Genomic DNA, 20,773 nt, shown 5'->3' with positions numbered 1-20,773 from the left:
TGAGTTTTGGGTAGCAATTGCATTGTCTTCTACTAATTTTACAAGTCTCTCTCTCCTACCTCCCATCACTAGGGCACCATGAGTAACTATAGCACATGTGTTGATAGTGGACAAAGAAAATCTCTTTAACATATTTTGTATTGCTTTGTATAAATCTCTTGATTTAGTTGTGTCTTTTAATGGTACTAAAGAGGCCTTTTCTTCAGTGACGTTATCTTCATCACTAATACCTCTAATAAAAATGACAAGCTGAGCTGTATCTGTTGCATCACTGCTATCATCCATCGCCAAAGCTTTATAAATTAAAATTAACAGCTTTACTTTCCAAACTTCTTTGATAGATTTTTCCAATTTCTTCAATTCCTCTGGCTATATAGTCTTGTGAGACAAACTGTTTTAGAAATATCCCCCTTTATTTTCAGGACAAATTATATCTGCCACACTCTCTATACATTGCTTAATAAACTCACCATTAGTAAATATTTTTTTTATTATTTGCTATTAAATATGCCACCACATAATTGTCTTTTACAGTGGAATCTGCCTGAGTTACAACTTTTTGAAAAAATTTTTGTTGAGAAGACAGACTTTATCAGTTCTGCTATTTCGTCTTATGACACAGTCCTTTATGCACATTGAATTTGGCAGCATGATTTTGCATATAATGCCTTTCCCAGTTATAGTCTTTGAAAACTTGCACAAACTCCCTACAAATTAAGCAGAGTGCCTTACCATTTGCCTCAACAAAAAGTAGTCATTTGTCCACTTTGCATTGAACAATCTTCCTTCATTCATAATTTTTCATTTTTGGAGGGTTCTTTTTTCTTTTGAGACATTGTAGAAGTCATGCTGGGATTGAAAAATAATAAATAAAAGTCCTTTATTTATTTTTATTATGAACATTAATTGACAGTAAAATAGAAAGCAAGGTTTGGGCCCTTCCGTAGCCCTCTCAGCTGCCAGTGCAGGGTGAGGCAGAGGGCTGATTGTAAAGCGTGGCAGGAGATGTGTGCAGCGCCGTTAAGAAGTAGAAATACCTTTAATAATCAAATAAGAATGCTTACCTGACTTGTGAATAATATTCAACACCTAATATTGCAATAGTAGATTGAAATGTTACTGATAATCGCTGCCTTGCTAAGTTACCACAAGCACATATAACGTCCAGTGGTGTCAATTCTACTGTCTGCACTTGGAAGAAAACACACTGGAAGCTGCACGCCTCAGTAAAACTGAAGCCACACATGCATACAAATATGAGAGCATATGTGTGTTTATTTTACGTGACATTGTGACAGGTAATTACAAAAAATCTTAATGTTTTAAGTAAATTTACAGTTTGTGTTAGACCGCATTTATAGCCATTGTGGGCTGCTTGCATGCTGGTGGGTTGCAGGTTGGACACTCCTGATCTAGATGTGCCTGACATATGCACAAGGACTTTTGCAGTGTTTTCGGTAATTGCAAAATATAGGAGACAACCTAATTGCCCATAGGTAGGAGGGTGCCTGAATCCACTATGGTACACCCACACATTGAAGACTTGACAGCTTTAAAAAGACATTTTTTGGTCCAATTACACTGTACTAATAAATAAATGGAAACAGTACAAGATGGAATGATTTTAATTAGAAGTTACATAGATTTCTTATAAAGACTGAAGATTAAAGTCCAAGTGTCCTGAAATGTAAGTTGGTTGTCTTTTGTTTGTGCAGTAGTATTTTTTCCTATTCACTTTAATGATAAATCATTCACTGTGTGATTTACTTCAAGAGTTGCCACATAAAAAGTGAACTTCCCTTGAAGGTATTGTTTGTAAGTTTTGTTGCAATTTTTAAAAATCAAACAAAACCCATATAGCTGCAGACATGATTCACCAGACTTATTTGTAGCTCATCTGTGGTGTGGCCTTAGTTCAAAAAGCAAAACTGTGGCTGCTCTGGAACTGTCTGCTTCCATTTTTATAAGCATCTCTTCTTTTAGCTCATACATATCGGGCACCCATATATGACTTTACCACTGGCTTTGAAAAAGAAATTCAGTTTGCCATCTGCTGAGCCTTAGAAATTCTGGCCCCGCTATTTGCATTTGTCCTACCTTTGTAGACCGCACTGCAGTTTCTGGGCACACTGCTGTCATCGTCCTTCAGTTGTGCCCACCAGAGCTGCTGTAGCAACCACTGTTTTCAGGCCAATGACGGTGCATTCTAGGCCTTAGTGATTGATGATCCTCTTTTGTTTTTCTTTCTATTGAATTTATTGGAGGTGATACTAGTTAACCAAACTATACAGGTTTCAGGTGCAGTGTTCTAAAACACATCATCTGTATACTAAGTCAAATCTCCATCTGTCACTATTTATCCCCTCTATGCCTTCCCCTTTCCCCCCCAATCACCATACTGGCTGCTTTAAAAAAAATGAGGAATACCTCTAATAAACCGATATAAGGTGATTTCCAGGACATTCTGTCAAGTTGCTGGAAAAAAGTGCACAAAGATATAGCATGCTACTTTTGGTATTAAGAAAGTACAGGCATATCTGATCTTGTTTCAAAAGAAACAGGAAGGATAGACCTAGAAATGAGAGACCATTTATCCATGGGAGTGGCTGGGAAAAGAGTGGAAAAGGGGAACCAGAATTTCATTTCTATATACTTTCTCACTAAAGTGAACCAAGATGTCTCAGAAAAAGTGGTTGATTTCAGGGCTGGGTCTGGGAAAATACACAGTGAGCCTAGCTTGACAACCTTGAGGTTTATGAAAGTAGGAATGTGCTCAACAAAAGGCTCTCTGACAAGATCTTTTGGATTCTTTACAATGTCTAATAGGTATATGCATGACTATTTTAAGACTTGATCTACAATGGTTTTTTAAAGTGTTTCTAGCATGGTCCATACACACTCACATTGAAAATTATTTATGATTCCAGTTGCTATTCACTCATAGTACATGAACAATAAAAATAATGAGGCACATATTGGTGGTTATTATAACACTTATTTTACTATTACAGTGCCTTTTCTAAACTGCATTTAGTTTTGCCAAACTTTGTTTTCTAACTCAGGAATTTAAGAATGAAATCTTTTAACATTTGCAACAGTATGGATAGACCTAGAGGGCATTATGCTAAGTGAAACAGGTCAGTCAGAGAAAGACAAATACCATATGATTTTGCCTGTATGTGGAATCTACCAAACAAAATTGAAACAGACTCATAGATTCAGAGAACAGACTAATGGTTGCCAGAGAGGTGTTTGGAGGACTGGGGTGAAAAAGGTGAAGGAATCATGAAGGGCATATTGGTAGCTAAAAATAATCATGGGGATGTAAAGTACAACATAGAGAATATGGTCAATAATATTGTAATAACATGTATGAGTGCCAGGTGGGTGCTGGAAATATTGGGGGGAATACTTTGTAAAGTACATGTTGGTCTAATCACTATGCTATATACCTGAACCTAATACAAAATAATATTGAATGTAAGCTGTAATAGAAAAATAAAATTAAAAAAACAAAGGTCTTTATAGTTAAATTCAGTTTTGAGTCTGTAAGGATATAGAGACAAATTAGAAATGTGTTTTTTCCCTTCTCTGTGAACATTAGATACGCCCATTATAACTTGTTTTGTGTGGATGCATCAAAAGGTGTGTTACGGTGCAATTGAGAGAATAATTGTACGACGAACTGAAATTTGGTAAATGCCAGCAACAAGAGCCTCCCAAATAAACATTACTCATATATGGAAACATAATCATAGCTGATTTGACTTATGCTGATTTGGAATTAAAAAATCTCTCATTGAGAAGCCTACTCATGTTGTAACATTCAAATCAAACGTTCGTTTCCTTTGTGAAGCCTGCCTGAATCCTCATATTTGGAATTAATCACACCCTCTGTTGTAAATTCCATTAGAGTTTATTTTTGTTTTGAGATTCAAGCCTCTATTTTATCTTTGTATTAGTTAGTAATGATTTTGTCTGTTGTTTTCCCCATGCACTGGTTTGGAAACCATGTCTTGTTACTTTGCACATATTGGTTCTCTACAAAAAATTCTTATTGATGTCAGTTGCATCGATAGATGTCAAGGACCTCTTATCCTGGCCTTTAAAGTCTCCCATCTTCCAAGTCCTTTAAGTACCGTTGACCCTTGAAACAATGTGGAGGTTAGGGGAATTTGATATCCCCCACCCTACAGTTGAAAATCCTCATAAAGCTTCTAACTCCCAATATTTAGCTACTAATAGCCTACTGTTCACGGAAGCCTTACCAATAACATAAACAGTTGATTAATGTATTTTGTATATTATATGTATTCTTATAAAAGTAAGCTACAAAAAAGAAAATGTTATTATGAAAATAAAAAGGAATAAAATACCTTTGTAGTACTGTATTTATTGACATTGTAACTTTACATTATCTGATACAAAGTGAATTGTCTAACTGTGCCTTCATGACATACTTAACTTTTTCTTAGTCTTTTTAGCTATTTTTAGAAGAAGCAATCTTTTCAATTGTCACAAATCTCCAAAATTATCCAATATATTTATTTAAAAAAAATCCACAGGTAAATGGACCCATGCAGTTTAAACCTGTGTTGTTCAAGGGTCAACTATGTTTCTAATTTCATTTTTAGATGAGATCCTCAACTAGCATCGTTACTCTATTCTAGGCAATCTGCTAGGAGTGGTGTTGCTTAACATAGTTTATTGGTTTCCTAAATAATTTATGCTCTTCTACTTATGCAAAATCTTATTCCTGTAGATTTCCAATTTTATTGCTTAAAATTAATTGTTGTTGATGAACTCTACCCTGTATTGTTTTTGTTTTATCCATTGTTCTTCAGCCTCCATGTTTAATTGTACTTTATTGTTTTTATAATTGCTCCTGTGTGATTTAATAATTCTTCTTTTCCCTTTCAACTAGTTTGTATTGGCCTTAAGTAATTAAGGCTATTTTTAAAATTTCATTTTTGCTTTTATTAAACAATGTTTTGCATAGTGTTGTCATTAATTACAACTATAATTAATTATAGTTTTATTTTTATTGTAAATAATAAAATTGTAAATATAAAAATAAAAATTTAGAAAAAACTTTGTATGATGATATTACATTTAACATCCTAATATTCTCATAAAATTTCATAGGTTACCTTTAAGGGCCTTGCATATTTTAACAAAGGAAATGTCCTCTTCTCTCAGTTGAGAATATTACCTTATATATTTTTATTCTTAAGCAGTAGCACTCACTTTATCTTTTAACAGAACCTATAAGTTTTAGTCATGTGGCAATAAAGCAGATAGACTGGACTGGAAAAGGGGGTCATATTCATGGTGGTTTGGTGCTTTGTTTTAATTTGTAACAAAATAAGTATCTGAATATAATCTTAAGACAGGATACTGTCAGAGAGATTATGGGACTGCTGAAAGAACACTGTGGCTCTTAGAGTCAGCTCTCCATAGACCAATGATATTATGAATAAAGTTCAAAGAAAGTGAAAACAATTGACATAAAAAGATGTAGAAATAGGGGAAGCAACAATAGATAGATAGATAGATAGATAGATATAGGAATATTCTCTTAGATGCAGAATTAGTAAAACATTGGTGGTTTTCTTTATATTTTGATTTGATTACTCTCTACAAATTTTTTTTTTTTAATTTTGGTGAGATTCTTTTTTCCCCGTTCTGAATGAAGACTACTTATCCTTGGTTTTTCACGATTGGTCATGGGGGTCAGTTGCTTTAAGAACCTTTATAGAAATCGTATACTGATGATAACATGCTAGATACCACTAATATTAATGTTCTTATTTTGTAAAAATAAATTTTGTTTTTCTCTTAACAGACCTTCTCCTTGGCCTATTAAAGATTTAATCCTATATAATTTCTCCCTTTTTAATTATTTTTTTCCTTGGCAAAACAGGACTCTTTCTATCTAGAATATGGGCCTGGTTGGGTTTTTATGGTGTTCTCAACAAGGTATTAAATGGAGTTAGGATTACACTGGAGAAGTGTACATACAAATCAGTGTCTCATTTTACAACCCTGTGGGTAGTTGCTAAAACTAACTTGAAAGTTGTTTTCTGCAAGCAAAGCATACTCAAATTGGTGGCACGTATTGCAACTTTTTAAAGCTTTTAGCTCAAACTGCTATTTTTTACCATTTAGAAAAAGAGCAAAATAAGTATTAAAATTATTTTTAAAAACTCTGTAGTGTTTGAAATGTATATTAGATACTTTTCCTTTTGGCCAAAATTTAGTTTCATGTGATAGCCAATTAAATTTACTGAAAGAATGTTTACTCATAGTACTAATGTGTAGCCTGCTTAGCTATTTCCTAGAGTTAAGTTTAGCCCTGTTCTATGGGAACTTTTGGCCACATTTGTTGAATTTATTATAAATTGCTTACCATAAAATGATGAATGGTTAAAGTTATATTTGGCAGTAACATTCTGTGTTCTGTAAGTACTGTGTACTCACTGTAGTGAAATGAAATGGTTTAATTTTTTTCTTTCTCTTATTGTGGAAACTCCCTTGCATTTGGAAAGTGAAGTCCCCAGTAGGATTCTTTTTATTTTTAAGAGAAAGCAGAAGCAGGCATACATGTAGCTCCTTTGCCAAGACCTCAGTGTAAGAGTCAACTGTTTGTGGACCCTATCAGTTATATGTTATTATAAATAAAAGATTATCTTTGGGATTTTTGGTAAAGACTGTGAAAATGTACGCTTATTCTTTTTATAAGCACACCTGTCGGAGGAGACATGCCGTATGTGAGGTAAACACCGCCTCCTTGCCTAAGTTTCTGATGCCCAACTGTCAGGATTTTCGAGATGAGAATCTGGCTAATCTATATGGGATTCTTGTAAAAGTTATTAATATGCATGTATATCACATCATTTTATAGGTATGTTTCCATTTCTTTAACAAAATGCATTTGCTTTTTTTTTTTTTTACTCTGATATTTAACAATTGAGGTTATATCAGAATTCTGCTGTAACGGGGGGAGATATTTGAAGAACTTGAAAGAGAAGGGGGAGAAAGCATTTTAATCCAAAGCATTTCCTTAAAATGAAAAGTACTTAGTATGTAACCAAATTCTGTCTCTGTGTTAGGCTAGCTTTTTTCTTAAAATTGACTGCATCAATGCATCTGGCTTTGATCCTTCCCCCACCCACAAACATCTGAGCAGTTGGTAATTGAATTCTGACAAGTTGAATGATTTTAATGAAATCTTCTGCATGTATATGTATACTTGAGGTGGTGGGGAGGGGAGGAAGAATAAACAGTTGGGTTGAGGGTAATAAAGAATTGCTGTCTCTTTATGTTAAGGATAATGGATAGCAGTTAACATTAATAACTTTTAGAACATGTTAAAGTCTCTCTGGTAAGTGGTGTTTACTCCAAAGGAAGCAACTCTTAAAATTAACCCAAATAAATGACCTCCCTAACCATGGCCCAGTCAGAGTTGGGAAAGGGGTGAGTGAATGTTGGAAGCTGTTATCTTGGTATAATCTATGGAAATCTGCAGTGACCTCCTTTCTGCTTCTGAAAAAGGGAAAAGCTGAATAAGAGCGCTTGTTATCAAGTGATTTCTTTTATGTTATTAATTATTGAGGGTTTTTCTTTTTACTTTAAAGGAAATGTTTGAAGAGAACAAAAGATTCATTTTTAATTGCTGTTTTTATTAAAAAATAAAATTTTTATTCATCTATTTTTAGAAGGGATGGGAGGGAGAAAGAAAGGGAGAGAAACATAAATGTGGTTGCCTCTCTCATGCCCCCTACTGGGGCCTTGGCCCCCAACCCAGGCATGTGCCCTGACTGGGAATCAAACCAAGAGTCCTTTGGTTGGCAGACCAGCACTCAGTCCACTGAGCCATACCAGCCAGAGCTAATTGCTGTTTTTTTGTTTTTTGTTTTGTCTTTGCTTTCCTTATTGAATGTTGGATTTGAAGGAAAGGCAATAGAGACTCAAGTCTTGCAGCTGCAATGATATATAGCTAATTGTTCACAGAGCTGATGTCAAGAAGCGAAGTTTAGAGTAATGTGTTAGGGGAGTATTATTATGAGATTTGCTAAAGGGTCCGGTCTTCTTGTTCACTTGCCTGAATGAAGTCATAGTTACAGCTGTCACAGCTTTTGCCTTAAACTTGCTTGAATATAGAAATCTTCTTATTTAAGGACATGAGGACTTCTTTCATTGCTTCCAAGTTCCTCTCTCTCACTCTCTGCAATCCCTCCAAAACTAGTCACACAAGCCTCCTGTTGTAATCCCTATACTCTGTGAATGAAGCAGTTTCATTTGACCTCAGTTAATAAGTAGCTGGCATAAGCAGGCTTTGGTACCTAATTCAGTAGTAGGAAAACTGGTCTGTGTTAGTTTTGATGAATAAAACATAATTTATAGCATATTTATAGTCGAAGTATAATTCTTAAGATACTGCTTTTAAATGATATAATTAATGGGCAGTTTCTTTTAATGAACTATTTAGAATGGTAAAGCATATTTCTTTGCTGTCTCCAGACAGCTATTAGGTGAGTTTTCTGTGGCACACAGAACATATCTAAATTTGGAGTTGCCTGAACTGGTTAAACAGTGAAATATCCAAGCTAGAGCAGATGAATGAAGTTGAAGTCTCTTTCTCTACTTAGTATTTTCCCCTCAGGCTGCCAATTTAATACTTTTCTTCCAAATAATGTGTGCTAGAAAATTGACTAACTCAAAAGAGTACAAAAACTTCTTTTCTTTGTAATTTTGAATTAAATTCATTTTGGCTAAATTTTGTGACTCCTCCTCCCTCCCTCCTTAAGAGTAGAATCAATTATTCATGAAGGAACAGGAATCTAAAGAGAGTCTTTGGTCATTTGGGTGGATAAGGCTATGAATATTTCATTCTCCTCTTAAAAAATGTGTTGATTCCCAAAAGAAAGAAACTTCACTAAAATGTGAGAACTAAACTTAATAAACCTCTATATATAACTTTTTAAACATTTGCCAAATATTTTTAATTGAATTTTGATTGATTGGCATATCATTGAGCATTCTTAGTACTGATCTATTAACAGATTAAGTTGGATTACTGTGATTTTTACCATAATCACAAGATCTGTAAGTAGAATTCAATCAATTGCAGGTTTATTCTCAATAATTCCAGAGAGAACACATATTTTGATGAATTCATATTCAGTGATATGCTGGTCCATATATCACTTTTGTAAAGTCTCCTTAATATCTGTCATTTACATTTTAGGTATGTTTGCTTTCCATCATAATGTAGTATCATTGGGTTCCATTTTAGTATAATCTCGGAACAAAAGCTGTGTCTTCGTAGTAAAGGCCCTGTTATCCTAACATATTTTCCTTGCAGAAGCAGTTTTGATAATCACAGTCTTCATTTTGCATTGCTTCATTGGTAATCCAGTGTCATTGTACTGGAGTTACATACTTGGGTACTTTGATAAGCATCCCCGAAGATGGCCCCAAATCGTCCTTGTCTCCTGGTATTCATCCCTTGTGCAGTCCTCTCTCCCGTAGTGTCAGGATTAGTCTGTGTGAACAATAGAAAATGTCAGAAGTGATGGTATTTGACTTCTGAGGCTAGACCATAAAAGATATTGATGCTTCTGCCTTGCTCTTTTGGATCACTTGCTCTGAGGAAAGCCAGGCGATATGTCATAATGATACTCAAGCAGCCCTGTAGAGGGGAACAGAGGCTCCTTGCCAAGAGCTATCACCAACTTGCCAACCATGTAAGTGGAAGCAGAGGACTGAATTCTGGCTGACATCCTGACTCTAACCCCCTGAGAGACACTGGAACCAGAACTGTTTGGCTAAGCTGCCTTTGAGGTCCTGACCCACAGAAACTGTGAGATAAAAATATTCACTGTTGTTTTAAGCTGCTAAGTTTTGAGGTAACTTGTTATATAACAATAAACAACTAATACAGGCACTTTATGTCCTAAGTATTAAAGTAATTTGCCATATGCCTGAATATTTTTTCCTTTAAATCCACAGTTTGGTTTTCTTTGTTGGCAGAAGAGTAAGTGCTTTTGAATTTGTTTTATTAATGTTATCACCACAGTGATATTCAGTGCTGAGAATTATTAGAGCTTTTGGCAGTTTTTGCCATAAGGATTCTCACCTATATAACTCATGTTTGTGTGCTAGAAGGCTGTGAGCTGAGAAAGTTAGGAATTTATATAAAACATGATATGCTATATAGCCTTTTATGGGTACATTTAATATTTAAAAACTATTTTTGCTATGGCCGCATTGCCCAATAGAAATATAATGTCAGCACATATATAATTTTGAATTTTCTAATAGCTTCATTAAAAAACCTAAAGGGAAACAGATGACTTATAATACTGTATTTTTATAGTCTATCTAAAATCGTACCATTTATGTATAATTAATGTAGATTATTAATGCATCTTTTCTCTTCTTGTTGTACTCGTCTTCAGAATTTATCTTCTGTTTTCGCACACTACCGATCTTTGTTTTTTGTTATTTATTTCTCGAATCTATATTTTTTGCCCCCTTTTTTATTGTTGTTCAAGTCAGTCTTCCCCACTTCCCTGCCACCCCCTTTCCCCCACTCCGTCCACCTCCCACCTTCACTCCTACCCATCTTTGGCTTTGTCCATAGGTCCTTTATACATGTTTCTTGACCCTTACCTTACATGTGGCTGGTGGACATCATGTTCAACAGCACGATAATTTAGCTGAAGAAGTTTAAACTTATTTCAGGTTAGCAGCAGATCAGTAATGCATATAAATAATGGGAATGATTTTCTCAAACTTAAGTGTGACATGTCATACCTTAGCTTTACTCTGTATCTGCATTTGTTTCCAATAAGTCATCTTCTGTTTTCTGAATGCCTCAGGGCCTTCAAACCTGTGGAATACCCTAGAGATAGAAGGGATTAGGGGTATCAGAGGTTCTGTATAGAGTTCTCCAGGATTTCTGGCTCATAATGGCATGGCTACTTCATTAACTTGAAGAATGCTAAATATGGACTTTCTGAAAGAAAAAATATAGTTGAGACTGTGCAGCACTAAATCAGGACCTTTAGGCTATACCTGGTGTGGAGCACTTCCCAGGGGTTTCAGCATGTCCCTTTACTTCCTCAGGCCTGGACCTGAGAGCAGAAATAAACCAAATCTGTTGTTGTGTCACAATTTCTGAAGTCCAGTACTTTGCCAACTGACATTTTCTTGGCTCACACATATTCAGAGAAGTTGGTGATAACTGCCACTTCTACTCAGAGTTCAGACATTGAACAGATGAGAGATTTTTCTTTTTTTTTCAACCCAAAATATACCATTAACTAGAGGAGTAGTATAGATGAACAATTTTGTCACTAAAAATCATGTAAAACTCTGTCACTAAAATGTACTCACTACTACTTCTGTAGGTATGATTTTAAAAAAGGGGAGTGTTGAACTATTTGCAGAGAAAAGGGGACAGGAGACAATTTGAAAAGTTCTTGGCTTACTGCTGAGACATCTGCTCTTGGGATACTTAAACCTTAGGTATCTTCAGAATCTTCAGAATAATAATCTGCAATGTATTGTCCTTTTACAAAATATTATTTGGAGTATCCCATAGCTACCTAACGACTGGGAAGGAATTTCATATAATTTTGACTCATGCAAATTAGTGGCATGAAGAAATTTTGAATAAAAAACTGGAGTACAATGCATATGTTTTTTCTTTTAAACATTTATTTATTTGTTTGTTTGTTTCTGATAGCTTTCTTGAGATATATTTACCCAGTGTACTTTTCTCTTTTCACAGTAAATAGTTAACCCATGTGTTTAGAGTATGTGTCTGAAATAGTCACCACATACATAATTATTTCCAGAAGTTCTTTATATTCTCATTAATTTATTTGCAGTGTTTTAACATATTTTAAAATCTGATTTTCATTTTTTCAAACAAATATATTTGTATCATGTACGAAGTGGAGTAATACTACATCTCTCATGTCGTCCCCTACCTCATTCTTGTCTAACCTTGATTCCTGCTCTCCTAAGATACCCCTTTCATCACGTTTGATTTTCTTCTGCTGTTTACTGCCACGTTTCCAAATCACATTTTTATATTGCTGTTTTATTATTTTTCTTATTTCACATTAGTTATCTATTAACTTTTGATTATGATTATGAGGGATTAGCTTTTTTACACAAACCACCACACACATTTCCCTCTTTCCATATTTGTGATATAGTAATATCAAGTTTTAAGTAACTGTGTTTAAGGCACATGGTACATTATGATTATATTTCCTTTATTGTACTTTTAGTTTTTCCTGGTGGTAATAACTGCTTTGGATTTTTTGTTTATTTGTTACTAGTATACATATCACTGTGGTTTATTCCTAATTTCCTTTCTCAAACTGTAACATTCCTCCTGACATTGTCACTGCTGTAAAAACTTGTCCCTTATGAATTAACCCAGGTAATCTGTACATCCACTTTTTTTTTCCTTGGAAACATCTTTCCTTGAGTTTCTGTTTTCTGCTCTAAGCTATACTTTTTCTCTAGACTTACTGGCACCCTCAGGAGTCACTTCACCCGCACTCATAGCAGGCCCCTTGTCCTGGATCCCACGTCTTCCTCTTTCTAGGTTAGCTCTCCAGTGTGATAGCACACATCCCTAGTAGCTTTCCGAGATTGTGATGTGGTATATAAATGTTTTTAGACTTTGCATTTTATCCTCACACTTGATAATTTGGATTTGGAATTCTAGATCAGAACTCATTTTTCCCTCAGACTTTTGAAGGCATTACTTCAAATGTCCTCTGACTTTCTATGTTGCCCTTAAAAATTCCAGTGCCTTCCAAATTTTTATTCTTTATGAATGATCAATTTTGGTCTTTCTAAAACTTTTTAAGACCTTTTCTTTTCTCTAGTAGCCTAAACTCAAAAAAAAAAATAGAGTGTATATAATCTGAGTCCAGCAAAATGCATTTAATCTTCATGAAAGAGTGAGGACAAGAAAGATAATTATAAATATGACCTAGCAGTGTGTTCAGGGCTCCAGTATTTGTAGTACTAAAAGGTTTTGTTGATTTCTGTCGTTGGCTCAATATTTTATTAAGTAAAATAGATTCAAGGTGTAGTTTAGTACAAAGGAAACTTCCTTGGTTTACCTTTATCTGCTAAGATTCTGAAAATAAAACTTGAGCCAAATTTTACTCCTTGGATGGGTTAAGTAGTCATGGACTTTGTTGATGACAGTGATGAGGGTATATGCTATCTTCATTCTCTTGTTACTGCCCTAATTTAATGCGGTTTCCTTAGCAGATGATGCCATATATAGTTGTACATTGAGATGTTGTTATACAACTTGTAATATCATTAAATGTTCTTTAACAGTCCTCTTCATTTTATTTGTGATTTTACTTGTCTTTTATTCTTCATCTTTATTTTACAGAAAGATTTTGAACTAGGCTCTGCCATTAAGTCCAGAAAACTTTTCTTAAGTAAATGGCCTTGCCCAGTGAGCTCATCTGGTAGACTGATTTTACCAGGGGTATTAAGGAAACTTTCAGTGTGAAAACCTACACTAATCATCTGCATTATGACAAATTACTAATCATCCTCTCTCTAAAAGTTTTGCTGATAAGTCACAAGGCTTTTTCTTTTGGCCCATGGAGAAGTGCAAGTAAACCCATTTGCTTGAAATTGGTTCCTGGGAATTTACTTGGATTGGCTGGGCTGGCTTTAGCTGAGCAGGTACTTTGAGTCAAGCTTCACTTAATAACTGCTCTTGCTTGGAATAACTTTTTCAGCCTCAATTCAGGTTAGGATAACAGAATCCTCTCAGGAGACCTTCAAAAGTTAGTTTAAGAGTGAAGGATATGATAGACTGAACAAAGATATAATGTTGAGTTATTCACAGGTTGGTAATGGGAAACATTAATGGTTTTTTTTTTTTTTTTTTTTGCTTATAGCAATTGTAATTCAGGATCCCATGTTAGTATTGTACAAAATATTATTTATGAGAGTATTTGAGAGGACCAAACGAACTGATCGTTGCATTCATCTCTTTCCCCATGATTCTTCTGTTTCATTTCATTTTCTCTAAATCAGTAGAGACTACCTTGGACTTTGTTTTTATTCACATTACTCCCTGTCTCTCTCTGTTTGGCATCGTTTTAGAAACCCTCAGTGTATTCTGTGGTCTATGGCAAGCAAACTGGAAGCATTAAGAGTTCAACATAGAGCATTTTCTGATACAGCTAAGCTTCTCTGCATAAAGCAGAACCTTACTTATGGGACTAAATCAGAGTATTTTATGACATCATCTCTGAGAAGAATGAAAACTTTTAAAAAATGAATATAACATATATCTCTAAAATATGAATATTTTTTCCAAAATATCATTTATTTTAAATTGAGAAAAATTACAGCAAAAGAATTATCAGCTTTTTATTAGGGAAGATGTTAAATGTAGGTGCCATTCCTTCAAAGTAGAAAGAAAAATCTGACATTTCAAGATCAGACAGATTTCAAGTTCTGGATTTCTGAAGATGAAGTTATCAAAAAGGACTTCCTTATATCTTGTACTTAGAAAAGTGAACTACAGTATAATTAAATGAGAATTGCATAGATAAAACACAAACTCCTTTGATATCTTGCTGGTATGAGCATTCTGAAAGTTTGAGTATGGTTTAGCAAATCTTGTTCTGTTGATTCATATGTTAAGATAATCTAATACTTTATTCTTAATCTTATGCTTCTATAAGAATCTAAAGAAGAAATGCTTATAATAACCTCATGAATTAAGTTTTTCATTCTACTTGAAAATTGCTTAATTAATCCTTCTTATTCTAAGATCTCATATCTTACATGAGCTTTTAAAGTCCTGTAAGATTTTGCTTGTCTTTCTGATAGAAATCCATAATTACTTCTCTAAAGTTTACTTTTTAAACTTAAGTATCAGTAAGTGAGTTTTGGTTGGCTAACTCAATTGCCTATTCTTAGCCCCCAGTCATTTATATCAATTTTTTTCTTTCAGTTTTCTCATATAAGATTAAGAAAACTTTACTTGCTTGAATTCATTAGGAGAAACTCCTTTTTCATTTCTCTTTTTCTAAATTAGTTTGCCAGTGACTGTCTGTATGAAGATAATAATCTGAAAGGTCATGCTGTTTACTTAACTTTTCATCTAGGCTTAACTTTTCAGGGAAAAAGAATGCTTTGGCATTGAGTCTTATTAGTTAGGCTTCATCAGAACTGGCTTTAAGCCAGTTTAGAGAGTCATTCAAAAATAGCTTTGTGTTTCTAAATAATCATGCCTTTGCTACCTTTGCTGCCTATCACAAACAATTTTATTCACTATGTTTTGAAGAAAAGTCCATCACATATTTCTCTTGCTTAATAACTTGACCCTTTGCTCTTAATGTACTTAATCGACCTCCTTTATGTCTTTCTTCTGTCGTTTCACTTTTTCCTCTGCGATGATATTTTTTTGGCCTACATTTACTTCTGAAGGGAAGAACATTTAATAAGCAAATAACACTTGTTGAAAATAGGCTCTCCTTGGGTTAACTAATTAATCTACTTCACCGAGTCTTCCATCGTTTTCCAGGACAGTCTCCGTAAGAAGGATGACAGAATTGAAGAGCTGGAAGAAGCACTAAGAGAGAGTGTACAGATAACTGCAGAGCGAGAAATGGTGCTAGCACAAGAGGAATCAGCCAGGACCAATGCTGAAAAACAGGTCTGCGATTTTATACAGTTACTGGCAATGCAGCTGGTTAAACGAAAGGTAAAACCCCAGCAGTGTAGTCTAGGGAAACTATACATATGTTTAAAGGGTTCGAAAAATGCTCATCACGTGTAAGTAAGTACTTAATAAGAATTGAAGTACAGCTACATAAGAAGTGATGCATGTTACTGCAGAAGTCTCTGCATTAGTAGTTTGGGACTGATTTCAGATACATTGTTGTAGTATATGCCTTATATCTGATGGATGAAATGGAACTTATCTGTTTGTTACAAGACTGGGCACATCCTGCTTTTTAATTTGAATGGTAAAACACAAACATTTCTGAGTTAAAGATGTGAATTTTAAATAGCCAATAGTTTATTTATTTTATACTCTGCTTTTTCAAAAGAGCAGTTCAAGTTACCACAAGGGAAGCTTAGTAACAAGTATGAAAGACGTAGATATGGTGATGCCTGCGAGTCCCAGATCAGCATGTCTTTTGAAGTGCCTTATTAAAGAGTTCTTTTGCTATTTTCTTTATATTTTTTCTACATCATTTTAGATCCTCATACCTTTGCTTTTAACTTTTTATTAGGAAGGATATTAGAGATGGGAGATGTGATTGGGAGAAAACAGTTTTACCAGTGAAGACTCTAATCTCAAGTTCCATTATGAGAGTGTGATTGGAGGTTTTGAGCCTGCCTCATACAGAGAGAGACTCATGGCAATTAATTTTTTCAGTGATTATTTCTTTTCCCTTTCTTTGTTGGAGAAATATAAATATTAAACAGTTAAAAACGAGTTCAGTGAGAGAGTACATGAATTTGTGGGGAAACCTCCTTGATCAGCTCACCAGTACCTTTGTGAGTTGAGGTAGTTACATAGCCTGGAAGAAGAGTTCATTTCCAAGCAGATATATTGGAGTATGTACCACAGGGAACCCTTCATGCTCTGCTAGATATAAGGATGTAGTTTATGTAGTGTTGAGTATAGAAAGGAAGACAGACTGATATTAGCAAAGCTGAAGAAAAAATCTATCTTTCACAGAATGACTGTCTTTCAGTGCCCCTGCCTTAGTTTACTTTCTTTTTGAATGTTTCCTAACATATAGTGGAGTAGAGTTTGGGTGGTGGAGTGCTTCAGAAATGGCATGGTGGCAGCCATTGTTCCAGAGTGAGGAGGGATCTTCCTTTAGCTTGATTTTACCTTTTTTACACACTTCCTTAATTTTCAAAGTGCAACCCATTGTTTTTTTTTCCTGTAAATATTTCTTTCTGCTTTGGGAATCATAACTTAGTTGTAAGTCTCACATATCAGATAACCCGTAGAAATGTGGCAATTAATAATAGATCACATCATTATGGTCCATTGACCACTGTTATGTGTTCCTTTTTAAAAGCTATTGTTTGTAAAACTAGTTATAATTTGTAATCATTTTTACCAGTTTTAGTTTATATAAAATGTGAGCAGAAAATACAGAGTTTCTATATACTCCTTTCTCCATCTCAGTTTTCCCTGTTTACTAACATCTTGCATTGGTGTGGTACATTAAAATTGATGAGCCAAAATGATACATTATTAACTAGTCCATAGTTTACATTTTGGTTCACTCTTCAAGTTGCATAGTTCTGTGGGTTTTTAACAAATGTATGATGGCATGTATCCACCATTACAGTATCATACAGGAATAGTTGCACTGCCCTAAAACTCACCACTGCTCCACCTAATCCACTCCTCCCCTGTCTCCACAGTCTGTGATCTTTTCCTATTTCTATAGTTTTTGCCTTTTCCACCAGTGTCATATAGTTAGAATCACATAGTATTTAGGCTTTTTCAGACTAGCTTTTTTCATTTAGCATTTGAGGGTTCTTTCACATCTGTTTGTGGCCTGAGAACTCATTTTGTTTTATCTCGGAATTATATTCAACTGTATAGAAGTGCCACAATTTGCTTGTTTCCTTACCTGTTGAAGAAAGTCTTGACTGCTTCCAATATTAGGCAATTATGAATAAGCTTCTATAAGCATTTATGTTCATTAGTATAGGCATAAATTTGTAAGTCATTTAGGTAAATACCTTGGAGTCTGGTTGTTGGATTGTATGGTAAGACTATACTTAGCTTTGTAAGAACTGTGAACTATCTTCCAAGTCACTTTGTGTAATTTACTTTTAATTGCATGTTTTTTTTTATATTTCTGTTTATTTATTTATTTTTTTGCACCATTTCTGCTACTTACTGCCTATCTGAAGCCCTTGAGTGAAATATTGCAATGAGACCAATCATTTGGCTTTAAGTGGTTGTTTAAGGTATGAAGAAACCGTTTTTATGTTTATACTTCTGGGGTTGCATGACCTACATTCATTGTGCCCCTGCTCTCATCTTCTTTTTATCTTTTTGTGTCCTCTAGCCCCCACTGGTTTATTAACTGAATCATCAAGTATTCCTTTGGAATATTTTAAATGGGGTGAAGCTTTTTTTGGCTAGGGATATTATTTTTATTATCTTTCCTCAGGTCCAAAATATATCTGCCTAATATCTGTCTCTTGCCTAATATAGCCCCTAAGAGGAAATGACTACCTCTAGTAGGAGGAGGAGATCTTCATCCTTTTGATTTCTCAAAGTGCAAAGTAAAATTGTTTGTGAACCAAATCTCATATTAAAATAAAGTACAGAACCTTTTAAAGTTTGAGCAGGGAAAAAACTCTCAGAGGAAAACATTTCTTGATGCCTTTCCTACATTCTTTATAGGATCCTCTTACAGTTTCTTTGTTCCTCATATATGCTGTTCTGTGGTGAGCCCATGCCCCAATTTGAAGTTGTCTAATGATCCAGTGAAGAAGATGTCTTCTAACTGTGATGGCCAGTGGAGAGATAAAAAGGAATAATCCTAGGAGGAAACTCCAGGGTTCCTTTCCACATGATTTTCTTATTTTGAAACTTCTCTCTCTTCAAGTTTTGACAAGTTTTATATTTTGTTAAATGTGAGAGTCCATTTTCTTAAAATGAGTATAGAGTAAATTTCTTCTCTGTTACTATTCTCAGAATTACCTGGAGGTAGGGGAGCAATATCTGTAGTAAGTTGGATTTATTTTTATAGTACAGAATGTTTTTGAATATTTTGAGTAAAGTATAGCTGCTCAATAATTAACATTTCCAGGTGATTTTTAACATTTTCCTTTGATTTTTATTTTAAAAGCTCATTTTAATAGTTATACTCCATTTTCTTCAAATGCTATTTTTGACATTATTTGGCTTATATGTTATGTGTAAATCCTTGATCTGGAAGACCATAAGGTGCCCCAACTGGTGTGGCTCAGTGGATTGAGCACCAGCCTGTGAACCAAACGGTCACTGCTTCAATTCCCAGTCAGGGTATGTGCCTGGGTTGCAGGCCAGGTGGGGACACGAGAGAGGCAACCACACATTGATGTTTCTCTCCCTCTCTTCTTCACTCCCTTCCCCTCACTCTAAAAATAAATAAATAAATCTTTTAAAAAAGAAAACAAGATCATAAGATTTTGCTAATGATTTGCTAGATAATGGTAAGATTAATGAGCATGTTTTAAGGAGTACATCTTTTTTATTCAGGTTTTTTAAACTTTATTTGCATAGTAAAAATTATGCACTCCAATAATTAAGATCATTTAAAGAAAAGAAATGTCACTCTAGATTAAACTGCATTTTGCAGCCTGCAGGACATCTTGGACCAGCTTGGTTTTTAACTCTAGATTTCACTGTCACCCCACCCAGCTTCCTTTAACATGTAAGTGTTTTCCCCTCCCTGCCAGCCAGACAGGCAGGTGGGAGGGCAGGAATGGCCTTCACTGTCAGTAGGTCTCAATTCTGTGATGTGAAAATGGGCAACACAGTCATCTAAATTTGATCCAACATCTCTGCACCTTACAGTTATAAATAGCTAAAAGAAGTAATAAGAAGGCAGTGCTTGTGGAATGTACAGTGCATGCTGGTGACATGCACCTCATTATGGTTCACCTGCTGCTTTTCCTATTCAGTTGCCTCCTTTGAAGGCAGTGGCCTTTTCTCCTGCATTTCTATCTTCATTTTTACTTATCACATTTAATGTGGTTTTGTCAGATGCTGTTGCATTGGAAGTGGAGCTAGACACATGAGCAATGGAGTTCAGTCTACACAGTTGCCACTACCAAGTGTCTCATTTTTTTATTCTTAAAGCTTTATTAAGAATAAAAACCTCTATTCCCTGTTGGCTGCAAATCTCCCTAGTCACTTACAGAGCAGTTATCACCATGATACCCAAGTACTTTCCAGTAGAAGTTACCATGCTAAAACAGCACTAGTGATGATGTGTGGTAATAGAATTATAGTTTCACTCCCCAGTCTTTCCCAGTGCCTTCTTACTTTTAGCTATTCCCATAGTGGGCAATTAATTCTTTGGTTTTATAAACATAATCCTGTAGTAATCTGAATATTTATAAGTTTTCTTTCCCTCATTTTTAATTAGTGGCAGTAATGCTCAAATAAAATAATCATAGTTTTACTAATGTCACCTTTTCTATAAACATTTATTGAATACCTTGCTACACTAAGCACCGGAAATAAAAAGGTAATAGATACGGCCTCTGCCTCAAAAAGTTCATAGTTTATTGGGAAAAAACTGAAGAATGAAACTATAACTATGGTTCAGTTTGATAAGGACCATGGTAGGGATCTGAATAGAGAGCTTTGAGAACAGAAGGAAGGGCAGGCACCTTATCTAGGTTGGAGACGTGAGTGAGCTTCCTGGAATAGATGGCTAATGCATGAGGTTAGTCTTAAAAGGAAAGAGTTGGACAAAGAATAGGTGAAGGATATTCAGTGCATTACATGTGAAGGGACCAGCATAGGTAAAAGCTGGAAGTGTCCAGGGAGCTTTAAATAGTGATTCAAGCTACATTTCAGGATAGATATGAATGGCAAGATCCATGAGAGGGAGGAAGGGAGAGGGCGAGTGTGTGCAATCAGATCATGCTGAAGCATGTTTAGTCTTATCTTACAAGGTAAGTCCTTACAATGTCATTGATAGGTTTCTGTGAC

At 34.9% G+C, this 20,773-nt stretch overlaps 1 protein-coding gene across 9 annotated transcripts in view; it reads left to right on the top strand.

The window, feature by feature from the left end:
- ERC1 (ELKS/RAB6-interacting/CAST family member 1) overlaps nt 1–20,773 on the top strand; it is a 557,388-nt gene that overhangs the window by 258,801 nt on the left and 277,814 nt on the right. For all 9 annotated transcript variants that reach the window (XM_028531610.2, XM_036018479.1, XM_036018478.1 and 6 more), the window contains one exon: nt 15,602–15,733. In XM_028531610.2, the coding sequence (XP_028387411.1) occupies nt 15,602–15,733 (132 nt within the window). The remainder of the gene's footprint in view (nt 1–15,601; nt 15,734–20,773) is intronic.

The sequence above is a fragment of the Phyllostomus discolor genome, chromosome 2, assembly GCF_004126475.2.
Source record: "Phyllostomus discolor isolate MPI-MPIP mPhyDis1 chromosome 2, mPhyDis1.pri.v3, whole genome shotgun sequence".
NCBI lineage: Eukaryota > Metazoa > Chordata > Mammalia > Chiroptera > Phyllostomidae > Phyllostomus > Phyllostomus discolor.
Note: the sequence above shows the minus strand (reverse complement) of the source record. Positions and strands in the feature narration are given on the sequence as shown.